Genomic DNA, 21,825 nt, shown 5'->3' on the forward strand with positions numbered 1-21,825 from the left:
ATCTTGCCTTTAAAGATTCCTTTGATGTTAAGCATTTTACATTTGGGGAAACAAAAACAATATCACTCAAATTACATCTTTTGCTGTCTATTTCATTTTCCACTTTTTACTTTTGTCTTGTGTACGAAGACTATTGCTTGTATTTACCCTTAATATTTTACATTTTATAGTATAGTCGATTTGTCTGTTTTTTTTTTAGAAAAGCAGGCAGGATTTTTTTTTTTTTTATTTTTTTTATTTTTTGAAAAGCAACAAATGTTATTAGATAACTCGCAACGTTACATCTCGAAAGTTTCAATGCTAACCAAACAAGCCGTTAAGTTAACATGAATAAATATTACACGAAAATTTAGAAAACTAGAGACATAGGATTATGTAGCCAAGAATGCCAATCGATATGTGTTGACTTGTATCTTTCCGCGATCCACTCGAACGATTTACTTTGTATCTCACATAGTGCAACCGGAGAGGTCCAACATTTTTTGTTAATGACCATTTGGTTTCGGTTCCACCATATGAGGTAGCAACTAGACCAAAGAACCGCTTGCCAATTCTTGAAGCCTGAATCCGCCATCGTAACACTTGAAGCGCCTTGAAGAATCTCGCATAAACTAGCCGAAAAGAACACATTTAACCCCCACCATTTAAACACTTTTTCCCAAACCTCAAACGCATGTTTACAAAAGAGCAAGACATGGTCAACCGATTCCACCCCGTTGTCACAAAGAGGGCAATGAACGGAGTGGAAATAAATTCCACGTTTGTCAAGCTCGATTAAAGTTGGAATGCGTTTTTTTCTTGACCTCCATAAGAAAATTCTACCTTCTTTGGAACCAAATTATTTCTCAATGATTCTACCACATTAGGACCAACAATTAGTAACTTTGAATCGATTAAAAAAAACAAGTCTTTTTGTTGTGAAAAGCCCATTGTTCGAGCCTTCCCAACGCCAAGAGTCTCTTTTTTATGGAACAAGGTAACAATTTTGCAGCGCTGCTGTTAGACCCGTGAGCTCAGCCTCCATTCGGCTTCTTGGAACCCGCACCCAATCACAATTCCCCCCACGTTGAACCATTCCATACTCATCGATCCGCAACCGTTGCATTATGCTTTGATTCTAACTTGAATGATCTTTTGAATCTGCTACAAAAAGGCGTGTCACCCGCCCATGAATCGAACCAAAATGAAGTACCCGAACCATTACCAATGACCTTGACGAAAGACTTTGAAAAAGGAACACCAATGTCATCAATCTTCGCACCTGCTTTAATTATATTCACCCAAGTAGATATATATGTAGAACTAGAAAATTTATCGAATTCGCCCAACCCGCCCGATGACCCATAAATGCTCGAGATAACTTTGACCTACAAGGAGGTGGATTCGGTTTTGAACCTCCACCACCACTTGCCAATCAAAGCTAAATTTTTGCTTTTCAAAGAACCCAAAATTTGAGCCCCCATAAGGTGGTAGCACCTCATCCCATTTTACCCAAGCATTTTTTTTATCTTTTCCCGCCCCGCCCCAAAAAAAAGAACGTCTCACACTTTCAAGTTTATTTATCACACAAGGCGGGGCACGGTAGAGCGAGAAGAAGTACAACGGGATACTATTTAGCACCGATTTAACAAGAGTCGCACGACCACCAAAAGAAACCAAACATGCCTTCCAATCCGAAAGACGTTTTTCAAATTTTTCTATAACCGGTTTCCAACTACACAATTTTTTCATGTTTGCACCAATTGAAAGACCAAGATAATTAAATGGAAGCGAGCCAATGTTACAATCAAAACACTTAGCCATATATGAGATCTCGTGATGCTCCACACCTAACCCGAATAAGTTACTTTTTCAATAATTTATTTTGAGGCCCGAAGTGAGTTCAAAACATTTAAGTAGTTTCATGAGATTTCGAATGTTTTGAGGATTCTATTCGCCAAAATAAATCGTGTCATCCACATATTGTAGATGTGAGATACATACTTTATCCTTACCAATTTCAACACACAAGAATAACTTGTTACTAACCGCGATCTTCGTTAAAGCATTTAAGCCCTCGGCGGCTAGAATGAATAGAAAAGGAGAAAGAGGATCTCCTTGTCTAACGCCTCTACCTAGATTGAATTCACAAGTTGGGGACCCGTTAATAAGAATTGAGATTGAAGCGGATTTAAGACAAGAAAAAATCCATTGTCGCCATTTCTCACCAAACCCCATGAAACCCATAACCTCCATTATAAATTCCCAACTCAAGCTATCGAACGCCTTTTCGAAGTCAACTTTAAAGATAAGACACTTTGACCTTTTTTTCTTTATATAATCGATCGTCTCGTTTGCAATAAGGACACCATCCAAAAATTTTCTTCCTTTTATGAACACACTCTGTTCGAAGCCCACAAGATTTGGGATAACTTTTCTAAGCCGATTCGAGAGCATTTTGGTAACTATCTTATAATAGCTACCAATAAGACTTATCGGTCTATATTCATTCAAGAAATTCGGATCCGTAATCTTGGGAACAAGAGTAATAAAAGACGCGTTGTACCCCTTTGATATCTCACCATTTTCCCAAAAACGTTGGATAGCATTTACCAAGTCACCTTTTATTGTGTCCCAATATTTTTTATAACACTTCGTCAAAGCTAGGAATAGGCAATACTAAGCAAGTTACAGGAAAAGTCTACAGTCAATCTCTATGCTAGCTCTAGACACAGATGTTGTAACTGGAACTGTCTTACCATCAACTACCTCTACCTTTAAAGGCTCGGTGAACACAGTAACATGCAACTTAAGCTTAGCACAGAAATCTAATGACATAAAAGTCCGATTTGCACCAGAATCAAACAATACACGAGCAGGTATTGAGTTGATTAGGAACATACTTGTGATCACATCTTCAGTTGCAGTAGTTGTCTCAACTAACATCTGAAAAGCTCTGGCCTCTGCTATTGGAGAGTTCTTCCTGTTTGGCCCGCTCGAGGCAGTAGACCCTCCAGCTGATGTAGAACGCACCCCTGACCATGCCCCAGAGCTCACACCTTTTGAAGATGGACAGTTAACTGACCTATCTGATGATAATTCCAACATACACTCTGATAGTGCTCCAAACGAACATATATTTAGTCGCAATATCATCCCAATATGTAAAGTTTTTAGTTGTAATTATTCTATTTTTAAGTTGTAATCGTTTAAATAAATAAATGCGAAGACGAAGCACGAAGATTATAGAATTGAAGAAAAAGTGCCACTAAAACTGGAAAAGGGTCCTTAAAGCCATAGTGCACTCAAAAGCCTCCCAAAAATTGAGTTAAAAGACTTGCGCGGATTTTGGGAGTTAAGGAAAATAATTTTTTGTGCAAATTACAAATTGCGAAACGCAAAGTACAAGATATTAAATAGTACGAAAGGACGTTCGAAAATTTGGAACCAGGACCTGAGCCAACTATCAACGCGCGACGCAACGGGCCAAAAATTATAAGTCAACTATGCACAAGAATATAATATAATATATATATAACTATATAAAATTATATATATTATATTATATAATAAATAAATAAGAGCCGCCCACGTTTTAAATGAAGAATGTGTCCTGGACAGGCTGGCCATGCGATCGCATGGCCTGGCCTCCTTAATCCCATGCGATCACATGGCAGGGAAAGGCTGGCCACATCTATAAAAGGCGACGAATTTTGCAGTTTATGGACAACAATTCAATCTCTTTACTCCCTCTGTATAATATATATATATATATATATATATATATATATATATATATATATATATATAATATAGTGTAGTTTTATATTAGTTAGTTTTGGGTTATGCAAAGGTTATTTTACGGGTTTTGAAGTCGAAGCTCTATCCATGTAACACTACGCGATAAATAATCAATGTAAGCTATATTCTCCTTTTTAAATTAATGTCTCGTACTTAAGTTATTATTATGCTTATTTGAGCCAAAGTAATCGTAATGTTGAGCTAAATATTAAGATAGGGTAATTGGGCTTTGGACCATAATTGGGATTTGGACAAAAGAACGACACTTGTGGAAATTAGACTATGGGCTATTAATGAGCTTTATATTAAATTAACGATACCTCGTTAATTTAATATAAAGGTTACAATTTGACGTATCTATATATAACCACATACGCTTAATCGAATACGATGGGCGGGATATTTATAAATACGAATTATTGTTCATTTGACCGGACACGGGGATGGATTAATAGTCAATGGACTCATTAAAATAGAGGTGGATTACATTCAAGGGTAATTGGTGTAATGGTTAACAAAGTATTAAAACCTTAGATTTCACACAGTCGATAACCTGGTGTATTCATTAAACAAAGTATTAAGACCTTGTTACAGTTCGAATCCCCAATTAGTTGGAATATTTGACTTCGGGTATAAGGTTAAATTTGCCGAGCATTTTATAATTATGACCGATGAACTATTATGGACAAAAACCAGACAGGTTTCAATTACATCCAGGACAAAGGACAAATAACCCAGGGTAATAAATTAAAATCAAAACGTCAAACATCATGATTACGGAAGTTTAAATAAGCATAATTATTTTATTTTATATTTCATCGTACCTTTAATTATAGTCATTTATATTTTGCATTAGGTTTTAATTGTGACTTAAGATATAAAACTGACAAACCAGTCATTAAACGGTAAACTCCCTTTTATAATAATAAATATTATTATATATAATTATATATATTTGTACAAATATAGTTATATAAAAATATAATGTAACCGTCTCCCTGTGGAACGAACCGGACTTACTAAAAACTATACTACTCTACGATTAGGTGCACTGCCTATAGTGTTGTAGCAAGGTTTAGGTATATCCCATATCTATATAAATAAATAAAACTTGTGTAAAATTGTATCGTATTTAATAGTATTTTCTTGTAAAAATTAATAGTATTTTATACCCCTTCGCGCACACATCAAGTTTTTGGTGCCGCTGCCGGGGAGTCGGCGAAACGCAATATTTTTAATTTATTTTTGTATAAATATATTTATATATATTTTTAGAAAAACAATATAAAGTTATAAAAAAAAAAACTGGACTTACAGGCCCATGCGATCGCATGAGCCAGAAGCCTCAACTCCATACGATCGCATGGACTCGAGCATTAAATGCAGTTAGGGTTTATAATTTTATTATTAATTAAATTAGGGTTTAATTATAATATTAATTAGTTTAAGTTTGTTTTGATATTTAATTTGTAATTTTAAGTTTATTTATTATTATTAAATATATAGATTAATATTTTTATATAATAATAATATAAAAATAATATTTTTATAAAATTTGTATTTTTATCATTTTAATTATAATTTGTATTTTTATCGATTATTCGTAATATTTGTATCTTTATCGTTCGTAATTAGTTTTAAGACTAGTATTTTGCCGTAGCTTATTTTATATTTCTAGATTTTGAGGCTTTGCCGTAAAATCCTTTAAGTGCTTTTTCTTTAGACTAAGATTTAGGTACTTTAGAATTTTGCGACGCCGTTTTAATATTTTAGTACCTTTTTAAGTAATTGCCGTTTTCGATATAGAATTTCTTTTAAGCTTTAGACCTTTAGGCGCAACTTTTTAGATTTAGTTTTTAGACTTTTAAGTTTCGACGTTTTTCTTTCTTATCTTTATTTTTCAACATTTTTCGACGCGTAATCTTTTTCTTTCTTATTTCTCGACATGCTAGTTTTTAGGACATAGATTTTTATTTTCTTTAAAATTCCAAACGAAAAATTATTTTAAGCGGTTAAATTGATAGACATCCAAATTTTCTGCCTCGTAGTAATAGTTGGATTTGTTAGTGGCTGAGTTGTGAGCTTCCGATTTAAAGGGTTCTGGATCCCTGCTGCATCTATTGGCTATTCGAAACGTGGGCAAAAGCAGAAAAGTCTATTAATTTGATAACTTATATAATTTTTAGTTTTATAACTAATAGGATAATTAGTAAATGCACCACATTGTAGCTAAAATTTGGTAATAAGCACATTATGGAAAATCTCGAGAATATTTTGGAAACTCTTTATGACATCCGAAATCAATTTAATCAATACTCTCAAACGGGTGTTGATGACAATTCGTTCGGTCAATCTTGGATCACGAATAACGAAACAATATCTGGTTGTGAAATCTGTGGAGATTATCACTCAACATGGGAATGTTATTATTACGTTCCTATGGAAAATTATGCACCCATGGAACTTGAATGGAATGATTATGAGGAATACAATTCTAATTGAGATTATTCCCAAGAATATATCCAAACTCAACAACCAGAAGGCGAGAAAAATTATGTGCCTGAAAATTCTTTAGATTATATGAAAATCAAACTCGAAGAACTTGATGCTCAAAATGAACAAATGAGAGAGTTTGTAAATCGGCAAACTGAAACTCTATCAGATTACACACCTGTTGATCTGAGGAGTCGTGTGCAAGAAAATCTCATATCATCGAATTTTGATGAATTCGAGAGCTCTGAAATCACCAACTATCCCGATGATACTTTTTATTCAGTCTTACCAATTTCACAACATATCGACACATTAGCCTCTACCGACGAAATCATCGACCAATCAATGAATGAAGAAGAAGTAAGGGTGAAAAATTGGTACTCTTGAGAAAATGATAACATTGAAAATTTTACCCCCGAGATCAAAATGGTGGGACCGATAAGTACCATTAATGAAGAAGAATTTGCTTCGATCCCGAAATTCACCATTCCACAACCTTCTAACCCAATATTCTCAATAGACGAGTCATCTACCAAAGATGAACTACAAGCTGTAATAGATATTGACACCTCGAATTTCACCCAATTGGGTAATAGAGGTGAAAACCTTGATCTCGAGAATGAACGAAAGGAAATGTTAGGAATTGTCCACCCTATAAAAATATGTATGTCGGTGTATATCGATCCATTTGACCAAGAACCAGAAAAGAGACACATCCATTTACTAAAAGCTACACTTAAAAAAGAATTAAGTAGTGACGATCGGGTGGGTCTAAAATTTAAACCCATTGATATATTTTATACCACCCGAGATGTAAATAACTGGCTCACTATTTTAATTCGTGGAACTTATTCTACCGACTTCACATGTCGTCAGCTAAGTATGGGGAAGTCTAACCCCACTTAATGTTAAATTCGGGGTTCAGGTTAGTGCATAACTCGTTAATAAACATGCATAATAAGTTAGGGTAAAAGACGCATTTTCAAAGATTAGCAAACAGTTCAGAAAAGCAACCGTTTTTGAAGAAAAACATGTGTGATAAAACAAGAAGGAATTAACGATGAGGCTCGCCATCTATCATTCGACGAGCTTTGTAATTACAAACTGGGTATTTTTAATCACTTTTCTACACTTATCACCCTCGTGAATTTATAATTATAGTCGGATTTCATGCAAATGATGGCATTGCATGATCTCAAGTGTGGGGAAGGGTTATAAATTCTCTCGGGTTTGCACTTAGTTTATTTGCCAAATTTTGTGAAAATTTTAAAAATTTTCAAATAAATGAATTCAAAATCATGTTTATACATATTTATGAACGATGAAAACTAGGTGTTAATACCGAAATTATCGTTACCTCGGAAAGGACATAAATTGAGAAACACCCTAAAATACTTGAATTCATTTAAAATGGAATAAAGGAGAATAAAAAGGCAAAGAAAGAAACTAAGTGTGGGGAGAATGTACCAAGTTATTCAATTAAAAAAACTATCTATCACATGTTTCTGTAAAGTTATTGCAGGTGCTTTTGTTTTGGACTAAATTGACTGTTTTACCTGCAATATTATAATAAAGATAAAAGAAAAGATGGATCTACACGATGAATCAATTCCATCATTAAAAGGAAGTAAAGTCTTCTGAAAAAGACACGCGCTTCTTGATTTAGGTCAAGAAGTTGTCGTCCAGACCAGCTGTAGGTTGACGAAAAATCTAGAAAAGTCATCTCTAAAATCAGCAGGAAATCCACGGACCTCAGCATCAAACAGGGTCGCCAAGTGGTCAGACTTATCCTAACCATGAGAGGATCTGTCTCGTAAAATGGGGAGGGCGCCGTGCAAATTAGCTTGATAAGACTAATGAATCAGACCCCCAGAAAGGATAATCTCCTTAAAGATTAAAAATCAGCTTTTAAGCCTGATATTACTTAATCCTTGAGATTGACTTTAAAGATTGAGAATTACAAACTCATGGAATTCAATGATATCTAAACTCGAGCTTGAACGAGAAAATATTTTGATCAAATTACAAACTGATTTATTTTCTGAAAACCCATTTTCAATACGTTCATTACCATTGAACGTAAAATCCTAGGAATTCACCTGGAATTCATTAGGTCACCTGAACCAATTCGGGTATTAACCGTAAGAACGGTGGTTGCATAGCATGGTCGAAGACAGGACCTTGTGCCAGACCGAAAAATTATAGGGTGATCTTTACTATTGCTCCTACAAAGGATAGTAATTGCATCCGACACGTTGTAGACCATGAACATCTGCATGTCATTAGACATTGCCTTAACAGTTGCTTGTTCAACGCTTTCCTTTACAACCGGATGGTAGTTTACCAAAAGGTAATATACGGAACAAGTAAACTGGACGTGTTGCTTTCCTAATACAAGGTTAGCAAGTGGGTGACACAAAACCGCAAGTTTTGAGCTAAAATTTTCAAATCTGAAACTCACCAAACCTACAAAAACATTTTGCAAACACCGGTGAAGGGTTATTCCGGAAAACTTATCTAGGGTAAAAGCTAGAATGGATTTTCAAAAGATCAAATGTTTTCATAATGATCCAATTTCCGTAAGGATCTAAATTTTTATAGTCATGTGGGACTGTAAACCACATCGTTACTATCATTGTTTATACCACCGTATCAAAATCACTAATGTATAAAGTGGAAGAATAAAGAAGTGATTCGTGTGATTTAATTTCAAGTTCTGTATTGCTCGAGGACAAGCAACACTCAAGTGTGGGGATATTTGATAGTGCTCCAAACGAACATATATTTAGTCGCAATATCATCCCAATATGTAAAGTTTTTAGTTGTAATTATTCTATTTTTAAGTTGTAATCGTTTAAATAAATAAATGCGAAGACGAAGCACGAAGATTAAAGAATTGAAGAAAAAGTGCCACTAAAACTGGAAAAGGGTCCTTAAAGCCATAGTGTACTCAAAAGCGTCCCAAAAATTGAGTTAAAAGACTTGTGCGGATTTTGAGAGTTAAGGAAAATAATTTTTTGTGCAAATTACAAATTGCGAAACTCAAAGTACAAGATATTAAAGAGTACGAAAGGACGTTCGAAAATTCGAAACCAGGACCTGAGCCAACTATCAACGCGCGACGCAACGGGCCGTAAATTATAAGTCAACTATGCACAAGAATATAATATAATATATATATAATTATATAAAATTATATATATTATATTATATAATAAATAAATAAGAGCCGCCCACGTTTCAAATGAAGAATGTGTCCTGGACAGGCTGTCCATGCGATCGCATGGCCTGGCCTCCTTAATCCCATGCGATCGCATGGTAGGGAAAGGCTTGCCACATCTATAAAAGGCGACGAATTTTGCAGTTTATGGACAACAATTCAATCTCTTTACTCCCTCTGTATAATATATATATATATATATATATATATATATATATATATATATATACATATACATATATATATAATTTATATATATAATATAGTGTAGTTTTATATTAGTTAGTTTTGGGTTATGCAAAGGTTATTTTACGGGTTTTGAAGTCGAAGCTCTATCCATGTAACACTACGCGATAAATAATCAATGTAAGCTATGTTCTCCTTTTTAAATTAATGTCTCGTACTTAAGTTATTATTATGCTTATTTGAGCCAAAGTAATCGTAATGTTGAGCTAAATATTAAGATAGGGTAATTGGGCTTTGGACCATAATTGGGGTTTGGACAAAAGAACGACACTTTTGGAAATTAGACTATGGGCTATTAATGAGCTTTATATTAAATTAACGATACCTCGTTAATTTAATATAAAGGTTACAATTTGACGTATCTATATATAACCACATACGCTTAATCGGATACGATGGGTGAGATATTTATAAATACGAATTATTGTTTATTTGACCGGACATGGGGATGGATTAATAGTCAATGGACTCATTAAAATAGGGGTGGATTACATTCAAGGGTAATTGGTGTAATTGTTAACAAAGTATTAAAACCTTGGATTACACACAGTCGATAACCTGGTGTATTCATTAAAAAGTATTAAGACCTTGTTACAGTTCGAATCCCCAATTAGTTGGAATATTTGACTTCGGGTATAAGGTTAAATTTGCCGAGCATTTTATAATTATGACCGATGAACTATTATGGACAAAAACCATATAGGTTTCAATTACATCCAGGACAAATAACCCAGGGTAATAAATTAAAATCAAAACGTCAAACATCATGATTACGGAAGTTTAAATTAGCATAATTATTTTATTTTATATTTCATCGTACCTTTAATTATCGTCATTTATATTTTGTATTAGGTTTTAATTGTAACTTAAGATATAAAACCGACAAACCATTCATTAAACGGTAAACCTCCTTTTATAATAATAAATATTATTATATATAATTATATATATTTGTACAAATATAGTTATATAAAAATATAATGTAACCGTCTCCCTGTGGAACGAACCAGACTTACTAAAAACTATACTACTCTACGATTAGGTACACTGCCTATAGTGTTGTAGCAAGGTTTAGGTATATCCCATATCTATATAAATAAATAAAACTTGTGTAAAATTGTATCGTATTTAATAGTATTTTCTTGTAAAAATTAATAGTATTTTATACCCCTTCGCGCACACATCACACTCCCCGGGAATGAACACGCTTGGGACCCATGCCCTACAATACCATATCTTAAACATATTCTCGTTGCCTCTGAGCACGGACCACCATGTGAAGACTTATAAACTTGACACCACTCTTTCTTACCTGATCCAGACACCGACCCGCTCTGATTATTCTTACCCTTCTGTCTATACCCAAATGATTTCTTTGACTAACTGGTAGCCTGACTTTCTTGGGACATCACATTCCCCACTACCATACTCCTCGCAGCCTTAACATCGCTTTCAACCATCTTGGCCATAACAAAGGCATGAGACAATGACATTGTTGTTTTCATCGAGGTTCTGTACTCTGATAATATAATATTGACAAAATGTTGAATTCTAGATGGTTCGTCTGGTACCCACTGTTGTACAAATCGCATCTTATCCATGCATTGCCCAATTACCTCATCAATCGTCATCTGAGATGTCATCTTCATCTCTAAGAATACCATCTTGATACGATTCATATCAAAGGGATTATGGTATTGTTCACAAATCTTTCCCGAGAATTGTTCCCATGTGACTTGACTCACTTGCTCCTTTGAAATACTAGAGATAAGAGCATCCCACCAAATAATAGCCATATCGTTCAATAACCTACTTGCATATGTAACTCGCAGCTCTGGTTCGCATTGACAAGCTTCTAATGCTCTTTCAACTTTCTTTAACCAGTTTAAGTTTTCTATCGGGTTAGGGCTTCCTGAATAATCAGGAGGTTTACAATCAAGGAATTGCTTGTAAGTACATTTCTTCTTGGGTTGTATAAATGGTTGTTGGAACATTTGCATTTGATACGGATTTACCATCATCAGATTTTGGTAAGGAAAGGTATACTAAGGTGGAATATAGTACTGTGAAGGCATTTGGTTCTTATTTGGGTATAGAAACTGGGCGTGAGTATTGTTCACATTTGGTACAGTCCGTGATTGTGTGGTTGGGAATCCCGGTGGTGTATCATCATTTTTCGCCAGATGTGCTAACTCAAGTTCCGCCACTCTATCCTGAGTCTCTTTCAGTTTACTTTCTAACTCATTAATATATTCATGATGGTCATTTTTCGACACATCACCTTCATCAGGTGCTCTAAACGTTCCTGGGTTCAAAGGGTCAGTAGCGTTCACATCCCTGTCAGCCATACCTGTGCTACAAAACAGCTTACATAATACCTTAGTGGATAACTGGTTAGCTCAACACAACTAACGCCTGCATTCACTTAACCCATCCCCACAGACATGTTTGACTTATCTCAAGGTTTGGGAACAAAATACACTCATGTATTTGCTGCCAAACTTATGCTCTGATACCAACTTGTAACACCGGCCTTTTTTTTAGATCACAGCGGAAGTCATCATAACAAAATACTACAGTAATTACATAAATCCACGTCATCATGTTAATATTTACAAAACGGTGTTACTTAAATATATGTTTAAAAAATATACAAGCCACATCAGAGTTAAGTTTGTCAAAGACGTCGTCACCATCCAGCCCATCTTCACGTATACCAAAATACCTAATCTGCATGGGAGGAATGTGGGGGGAAATTAGGACAGAGCTAAGTGAATAGAATCCATCTAACAGACTAAACATAAGCATCAATCATGCAGCAGTCACATACAAATGCTAACATCCTGAACTAGCATACAAGCATAGACAATGAGGATTGGCGGCTTGTACTGGCCTGCGACCCCTAGCTGATTGGGCTAGAGTCTATCAATAGTCTCTTCTGCTGAATCAACTGCATAACTATCCAGACACAACAAATGCGTCCTTCTATGCTATACTGAACAAACAGCAGATCCTGACCCAACCTTCTTGAGGCATGGTTGACCTCATACGGACTAGTACCTTCCTAAGACATGGTTGGTGTCAAATAATAAGTACACATAAATCATACCATAACACAACCTTCCAATGTCTAATTAACATAGTAATCCATCATCTAAACATGACAATCATCTAATAACAACATGGTATTAACAATATCAAGGTAATATGGGTAAACAACAGTAGCATGGCTCGCTACCTAAACTCTATCCGGAGATAGACCCACTCACCGAATACAAGTAACAGAAGGTTCTCAGAGGTCTAATCTTTCTGAGCCTTCTCTTTGTCTTTACCACCTGAGAATAATACGTACCAAGTCAGTACACTTATCGCAATCACCTTTTGTCAAACTAAACACTTTCAATCATCAAACGGTTTAGCATAACCAAATCATAAAATATATATAAACTATATTGATGGAATTGATTCATCGTGCAGATCCATCTTTCTTTCAAATATATATTACAGTAAATTAGGTAAAACTGATTAAAATCGCCCAAAACAAAAGTACCTGCAATAATCTGTACCAAATATATGTGATATGTGTTTTAGAGAACTTGGTAAATTCTTCCCACACTTAGCTTTTATTTATTTTTTTCTTTGCCTTTTTATTTTCCTCTATTCCATTTTAAATGAATTCTAACGTTTTGAGTTGTTTCTCCATTTATATTCTCTCCGAGGTAACAATAATTTCGGTAATATCACCTAGTTTTATCGTTCATAAATATGTATAAACATGATTTTGAATTCATTTAGTTGAAAATTTTTCAAATTTTCACAAAATTTGGCAATTATACTAAGTGTAAACTCGAGAGAATTTATAACCCTTCCCCACACTTGAGATCATGCAATGCCCTCATTTGCATGAAATCAGACTATAATAATAAATTCATGAGGGTGATTAGTGTAGAAAAGTGATTAAAAATACCGAGTTTGCAAACATGTTGTTTTATATCACATTTGATATTTTATGTCTTGTCGTTAAAATTAGTAGCTTTTGCTGAACTTAATTTCAGTCTTTGAAAATGCAATGTTTTACCCTGTTTTGTACATAAGATAAACTACAAACATACATAATATTTTTATTATTTTTTTATAAAATCTTTATTTATTAAAACAATTTAAATGAATAATTTTTTAAAATTTTGTTTCCTTTTACTTTAGGTAGTTTCGGTATGTTTACCTAGTTCGTCCCTCGACAAAATTTAAAATTTGTCATTTTTAAAGCGATTGTTTTAAAAGTAAAGATTTTTTTTATTTTTTTATTTTTTTATTTTTTTGGTATACTTTAGATCAATAAAATTAAGAATAATGATAACAAAATTTTTCGCCCCGCCTTCGGGTAAAGCAATTTCGGTTCCATGACCTAGTCTTCAACTTATGATGAATTTTAGAAATCATTTTTTAAACTTAATGAAATAAAGTAAATTTTTGTTTTTAAATTCACATAAAACATAAATTTAAAAAGCGTATTAATTTCATATAAAACCTATAAAACAAAAAATTTAGAATGGGGGGAGAAAACTAGTTCTTTAGTGTCTGCTAGTGGAAAAGAGCAATCGGATTCCATTTTCGGAACTACACGAGAACAGAATAACTAACCCTAGACAGCATTATTTCTTAGAACATTTGAATCTCCCCACACTTAGGTAGCTGTGGTGTCGAAATTGTGGTAAACTTCATCGTCAATTTCTCTTGGACCATAATCAACTTGCATATCTGTGACTTTTGCTTTAAGCCATTGGTTGGATTCATGTGTAATATCCACAAATTCAATTAGTTTCGCCTTTTCTTTAGGCGAAAGATTGGATACTAACCGGTTACATAACTTAAAGTTCCCCTTGGTTCTAGCATCGCGAATCCGTTTAATAAGTTTCTTCATTGAACTGTTAATAACGGGATCATTTAATTTCGTACCAACAACGGGGTTCTTTGTTATCAAGTCATCATTAGGCGTTACTTCATCTTCCCCACACTTAGGCATTTTATTACTGTTAAGCACTACCGTTGGAGTTGGTAAAACAACATGGTTCTTACCAATCATTTTTGTTGGTTCAACGGTTCTGGTTGGTGGAGATTTAGACTTTCGACTTACAAAGGTGATCGATTTTTCATCATTACTAAGTGTCATTCTACCCTCTCGTACATCAAATAACACCCTGGTGGATGCTAAGAATGGTCGACCTAAAATTAGAGGAATGTTTGGGTCCTCTTCTATGTCAATGACAATAAATTCGACTAAAAAGGTTAAATTACCTACTTGAATGGGTAGGTTGTCAGCAATTCCAATTGGGTGCCTAATGGTTTGATCAAAGAGTCGAACACTCATTTCTGTTGGACTTAACTCACCTACTTCTAATCTCTTATATAATGAAAGAGGCATAACACTCACACTCGCACCTAAATCTGCTAGTGCATCATACATGATACAATCACTAAGTAGACAAGGAACAATAAATTCACCCGGATCACCCAATCTGGGTGGAGGTTTTGGTGGAACTATTTTCACCGGGTTTACTTTTACGGTTTTTGTTTCTTGTACTTTCTTATTCTTCTTTTTCTTTCCAGAGGTATCACAAACTTTATTACCTATTACTTGCTCATACTCAACTCGTTTTCTTGGAAACGGGATGGGTGGTCTGTATGGTGCCACCACTGGCTTTACATACTCAGGTGGTGGTGGTGGTGGTGGTGGTGTTGTAACTTCTTCATTGTTACTCACATCGAAAACCTTCCCATCTTTGATGCTGGTTTTTCAGAATTTGTTGAAACCATATTAACATTCTCATTCCGAGGATTTACTTCAGTATTACTTGGTAGCTTTCCTTGTTCCCTCTCAATCATCGTGCTAGCAAGAGTACCTAAGTGTTTTTCTAGATTGAAAATGGAAGCTTGTTGAGTTCTTAATGACTGATCAAACCTCTCATTTGTTTGGGTTTGAGATAAAATAAATTGTGTTTGAGATTCCATTAACTTTGCCATCATTTCTTCCAGATTTGACTTTTTCTCTTTGGTTTGTTGTGGTGGTTTATACAAGCCAGGTTTTGTTGATTGAAAGTGTTGTTTTGAGTTGGTTGGTTATTCAGACCTTGTTAGTTGTACGAGTTATTGTTGGGTCCATTTGGATTGTAAAGAATGTTTTGATTTCGATTGAAGTTTGTCCTTGGCGGTTGATAATTATTTCCCGGCCTTTGGTTCATATAGGAAACATTCTCACGTTGTTCCATCGTTTGCTCGATGTGACAATCTTTCGTTAAGTGTGGTCCACCGCATTGCTCACAACTGATTCGTATTGCGTAAATATCTTTATTCATCTTTTCCATTCGTCTCTCGAAAGCATCTATTTTTGCGAAAACGGAATCAAAGTCATGGCTAGAATCGGCTCTAGCCGCTTTAGATGAATGAAAGATATCTTTTTCCTGGTGCCACTCATGTGAGTGGGAGGCTGTGTTATCAATAATTTTGTAAGCTTCAGTTGCGGTTTTCTTCATAATGGAACCACCAGCTGTTATGTCGATGTCTTTTCGTGTAGCAATGTTGCATCCTTGGTAGAATATTTGTACTATTTGATAAGTGTCTAAACCATGTTGCGGACATCCTCTCAACAACTCTCCGAATCTTGTCCACGCCTCATATAATGTTTCATTTGGCTTTTGCGCGAACGTAACAATTTCTCCTTGAAGTCTCACGGCTTTAGATGCCGGAAAGAATTGTTTAAGAAATTTTTCAACTAAGACATCCCATGTGTCAATTGCTCCTTCAGGTAACGATTCTAACCAATCTTTGGCTTCTCCCTTTAAAGTCCAGGGAAACAACATGAGATAGACCTGTTCATCCCCAACTTCTCTAATTTTAAATAGAGTACAAATCCTATTAAAGGTACGAAGATGTTCGTTTGGATCTTCCTTCGGCGTACCACTATATTGGCATTGATTAGTTACCATGTGTAGGATTTGTCCCTTGATTTCATAATCTGGCGCATTAATTTCTGGCTTAATAATGGTGTGACCTTGTCCCGTACGTCTAGCACTCATTCGGTCTTCCATACTTAGAGGTTCCGTTACTTCCATAATTGAATTTGTTGAATACGAATCACTAGAAGATTCTGATTGAACGGTTTCTTCCTCGACAATCTCTGGATGAGTAATTTGTGGTTCTGGAGGAATGATTAGTGGTTCAGGATCTCTAATTTGTCCTTGAATATCCTCCGGATTCTCAATTTTGAATTCGGGTTCAAAAAATGGATTATCAGGATTTTGAGTTGGAGTACTTGGATTACTAGATGATAATTCCAAATAAAAATCAACAGCGACAATATTGGCTAGATGTCTTGATCGAGTTACAGGTGGTGAACGTATGAAAAGTGGTGAACGTTTTGCTTGGTGCATTCACTGAATATCCTATTAGTTATAAAAGATAAAAATTATATAAGCTATCAAATTAATAGACTTTTCTGATTTTGCCCACGTTTCGAATAGCCAATAGATGCAGCAGGTAGCCAGGACCCTTTAAATCGGAAGCCCGTAACTCGCCACTAACAAATCCAACTATTATTACGAACCAGAAAATTTTGGATGTCTATCAATTTAACCGCTTAAAATAATTTTTTGTTTTGAAATTTTAGAGAAGAAATAGAAAATTCTATGTCCTAAAAAACTAGAGCGTCGAGAAATAAGAAAGAAAAAGAGTGCGTCAAAAAACGTCGAAAAATAAAAGGTCGAAAAACAAAAATAAGAAAGAAAAACGTCGAAACTTAAAAGTCTAAAAACTAAATCTAAAAAGTTGCGCCTAAAGGTATTAAAGCTTAAAGAAATTCTATATCCAAAACGGTAATTACTTAAAAAGGCACTAAAATTTTAAAACGGCGTCGCAAAATTCTAAAGCATCTAAATCTTAATCTAAAGAAAAAGCACTTAAGGGATTTTACGGCAAAGCCTAAAAATCTAGAGCTACTATGGCAAAATACTAAGTTTAAACTAATTACGAACGAAAAATATACAAATAAATGATTAAAATATACAATTTATAAAAAGATATAAAAATAATAAAATTACTTATTTTTATAAAAATATTATTTTTATATTATTATTTTATAAAAGTATTAATTTATTATATTAATAAAACTAATTATAACTTAAAAATACAAAATAAATAAAACTAAAAGTAATTAATATAATAATTAACCCTAATTAGGGTTTAATAATAATAATAATTAAAATTATTAACCCTAATCCATACCAGCAGAGGGATCAGACCTGTCAGACAGGCTCATGCGATCGCATGAGATTTTATGCCTATTTCCCATGCGATCGCATGGCCGTCAGATCCAGCTCACATATTTTTTGTTTGCTAGTTTTTCGACGTTATTTAATATAATATATAATATATAAATAATTTATATAATTATTTAAATATTATATTATATTCTTGTGCATAGTTGACTTGTAATTTTAGCTCCTTTGCGTCGCGCGTTGATAGTTGGCTCAGGTGTGCAAGTGGGTGACACAAAACCGCAAGTTTTGAACTAAAATTTTCAAATCTAAAACCCACAAAACCCACAAAAATATTGTGCAACACCGGTGAAGGGTTATTCCGGAAAACTTATCTAGGGTAAAATCTAGAATGAATTTTCAAAAGATCAAATGTTTTCATAAAGATCCAATTTCCTTAAAGGATCTAAATTTTCATAGTCATGTGGGACTGTAAACCACATCGTTACTATCATTGTTTATACCGCCGTATCAAAATCACTGATGTATAAAGTGTGAAAATAAAAAAGTGATTCGAGTGAAATGTGATTTAATTTTAAATTCTGTATTACTTGAGGACAAGCAACGTTCAAGTGTGGGGATATTTGATAATGCTAAAAAGGAAATAGTTAAAGCAAAAACTTGATGTTAAAGCAGAGGGGTACGAAATAGTTATATTTTTACTACGAAATACGATAAAATTTACACAAGTTTTATTTATTTATATAGATGGGATATACCTAAACCTTACTACAACACTTATAGGCAGTGTACCTAATCGTAGAGTAGTGTAGTTTTTAGTAAGTCCGGTTCATTCCACAAGGAGCTAGCTGAGTTTAACGCTATATTTTTAACAACTATATTTATACAAAATATATATAATTATACATAGTATTATTATTATAAAAGGGGATTTTTACCGTTTAATGACTGGTTTGTCGATTTTAAATAAAGCGTAAAGATAAATGACGATAATATAAATGACAGAATTTAAATTGCGATAAAGTAAATTGCAGTAATTAAAATGACAGTAAATAAAGGTACGATGAAATATGAAATAAAAGTATTATGCTTATTTAAACTTCCGTAATCATGATGTTTGACGTTTTGATTTTAATTAATTGTTACCCGGGTTAATTGTCCTTTGTCCTGGATTATTTGATACCTATTTGGTTTTTGTCCATAATAGTCCATCGGTCATAATTATAAAATGCTCGTCAAATTAACCTTATTCCCGAAGTCAAATATTCCAACTAATTAGGGATTCGAACTGTAACAAGGTTTTAATACTTTGTTAATAATTACACCAGGTTATCGACTGCGCGTAATCCAAGGTTTTAATACTTTGTTAACAATTACACCAATTATCCTTGTATGTAATCCACCCCTGTTTTAATGAGATATGAATATTAATTTACCCACTTGATCAGAATGAATAATCAATTACCCAACCCGAATAATTAATTAAATGATCGTAAAAGATGTCGTATAAACGTCACTAAATAGGACATACATAATCATTTTAATAATTATTAGATTAACTAATTTGAAGATAGGTTCGACAGGTTCCAATGAGTTGTCGCTCAATTAGACAATACCCCTTATCTATTAATAGTCATAGTCCAATGTCCACACGTGTCGGTCTTTTGTCCAAACCTTAATTATGGTACAAAATCTAATAACCCCGTCTTAATATTTAGTCTAACATCACGATTAGTTTAGCTCAAATAAGCATAATAATAACTTAGTTACGAGACATTAATTTAAAAAGGAAGAACATAGCTTACAGTGGTGATTAATCGCGTAGCGTTGCACGGACAGAATTTTGACTTAAAACCCGTAAAACATTTTTACAATAACCCAATTATTATTAAACTTAAATTAAAATTAAAATTATATATATATATATATATATATATATATATATATATATATATATATATATATATATATATATATATATATATTTATATTACAGATGAAGAGAAGAGAAAAACATGTCATAAATTCGTCCGAAAAATGCTGAATTTATAGAATGTGGCCTGCTACAGTAACTCATGCGGTCGCATGAGATTTTAGTGCAAATCTCATGCACTCGCATGGGCTCATGCACTCGCATGAGTTTTATGCCTATGCGATCGTATGGCCGTCAGATCCAGCTCACATATTTTTTGTTTGCTAGTTTGTCGACGTTATTTAATATAATATATAATATATAAATAATTTATATAATTATTTAAATATTATATTATATTCTTGTGCATAGTTGGCTTGTAATTTTAGCTCCGTTGCGTCGCGCGTTGATAGTTGGCTCAGGTCCCGGTTCCGGTTTTTCGAACGTCCTTTCGTATAATTTAATATCTTGTACTTTGCGTTTTGCGGCTCGTACTCTTGTAATTTTGAGACGTTTCTCATCAATAAATTGAACCACTTGAATTATATCTTGTACATTTGAGCTTTTTGGTCATTTGCGTCTTCAAATCGTCGTTTTCTTCTTTTGTCTTCTCACTTATTTATTTAAACGAATATTACGTAAAAATAGAACAATTGCAACTAAAAGCTTTACATATTGGAAGGATATTGATACTAAATATATGTTCCTTTTTAGCATTATCATATATCCATTATGAATTTTAACATATAAACAACATATATCAAAATTTGATCACTACCCTATTAGTTATCATAACTAATAAAAACTAAATACTAATTCATATAACATAATTTTACACTTAGAATCATATATAAATATCTCATATTTATATAAGTCAAGTTATATATATATATATATATATATATATATATAACCCATAAAAACCTCATTATTGTAACTAAAAAATTTCATATAGTTACATTGATACAGATTTGATTAAGTGTAGGAGCTAATAATCACCACAAGACTTGATTAAATCACAAAACTTAAAAGCTGAGAATTATAATTCAATGTGTTTTGATCTTACACATATATGTGTGTGTGTTATGGAACTAAATGAAATAGTGAATGAAATGAGAATGGAAGCATGAATCAAACAATTAAAAGCATGGTAATATGTCATGTGTCCATTTCTATCATGATAACATGTCATGTGTCCAATTCTACCATGATAACTTGTCATGTGTCTAAGTCTATCATGATAACATGCCATGTGCCCAATTCTACCATGATAATTTGCCATGTGTCTAAGTCTATCATGATAACATGTCATGTGTCCACTTCTACCATGATAACTTGTCATGTTTCTAAATCTATAATGATAACATGCCATGTGTCCAAGTCTACCACCCCATTTATTATAATTATATTTTAACGGGTATTTTATAAATTATCTGGAACACTACGCACCTCATTAAGCAGTCCTAACGATGCCTATTTAAATAAACATATATTCTTTGTGACCGTCGTCACAAAACGAATCTAACAATATTTAGGTAATTAAAAATGCAGCATATAATATCACAAATAAAATCCTAAGGGCAAAAAGGTAAGCTTACATCTAGACCCGAATTTAGTCTGCTACATGTCTGATTCCAATTGAAACAGCCTCGGATATAGATCTCTGAATCTGTGCTCACCTAACCATAAATCATTCCAAAACAGCGTATCCATGCCATTCCCGATTTCTTTCACGAAGGAAAGGTTAAATGATAAACCAAAGTTGGATAGACCCGAACCTGCTTGAATAATGTAATACCATATAGAATAAGAACGATTAAAGTTAAAGCTTCCCAAACCTCCCTCCCGCCCATAGATGCCCTTAATTATCTTAACCCAATACGCCCCATTTTCCACCCGAAAAC

At 33.7% G+C, this 21,825-nt stretch overlaps 1 protein-coding gene and 1 non-coding gene across 2 annotated transcripts; one reads left to right on the forward strand and one right to left on the reverse strand.

The window, feature by feature from the left end:
* Positions 1-349: 349 nt before the first annotated feature.
* LOC139849018 (uncharacterized) lies at positions 350-1,105 on the reverse strand. The gene is made up of 2 exons (XM_071838695.1): positions 982-1,105; positions 350-822 (listed from the first exon to the last, which is right to left on the reverse strand). The coding sequence occupies exons 1-2, from the start codon at positions 1,103-1,105 to the stop codon at positions 350-352; spliced, it is 597 nt and encodes a 198-aa protein (XP_071694796.1).
* A 15,252-nt stretch (positions 1,106-16,357) lies between these two features.
* On the forward strand, positions 16,358-16,464 carry LOC139850767 (small nucleolar RNA R71). Its single transcript, XR_011760148.1, has one exon. It is a non-coding gene; the product is annotated as a small nucleolar RNA R71 (small nucleolar RNA).
* The last annotated feature ends 5,361 nt before the right edge of the window (positions 16,465-21,825 follow it).

Source organism: Rutidosis leptorrhynchoides, chromosome 5 (assembly GCF_046630445.1).
Source record: "Rutidosis leptorrhynchoides isolate AG116_Rl617_1_P2 chromosome 5, CSIRO_AGI_Rlap_v1, whole genome shotgun sequence".
Lineage (NCBI taxonomy): Eukaryota > Viridiplantae > Streptophyta > Magnoliopsida > Asterales > Asteraceae > Rutidosis > Rutidosis leptorrhynchoides.

What these genes read in the sequence shown, in the direction of transcription:
- LOC139849018 (XM_071838695.1), bottom strand. Translation starts at nt 1,105, where the DNA reads ATGCAACGGTTGCGGATCGATGAGTATGGAATGGTTCAACGTGGGGGG. An exon ending in AACAGCAGCGCTGCAAAATT is followed by an intron (nt 823 to 981) that starts GTTACCTTGTTC and finishes GTTCCAAAGAAG; the next exon opens with GTAGAATTTTCTTATGGAGG.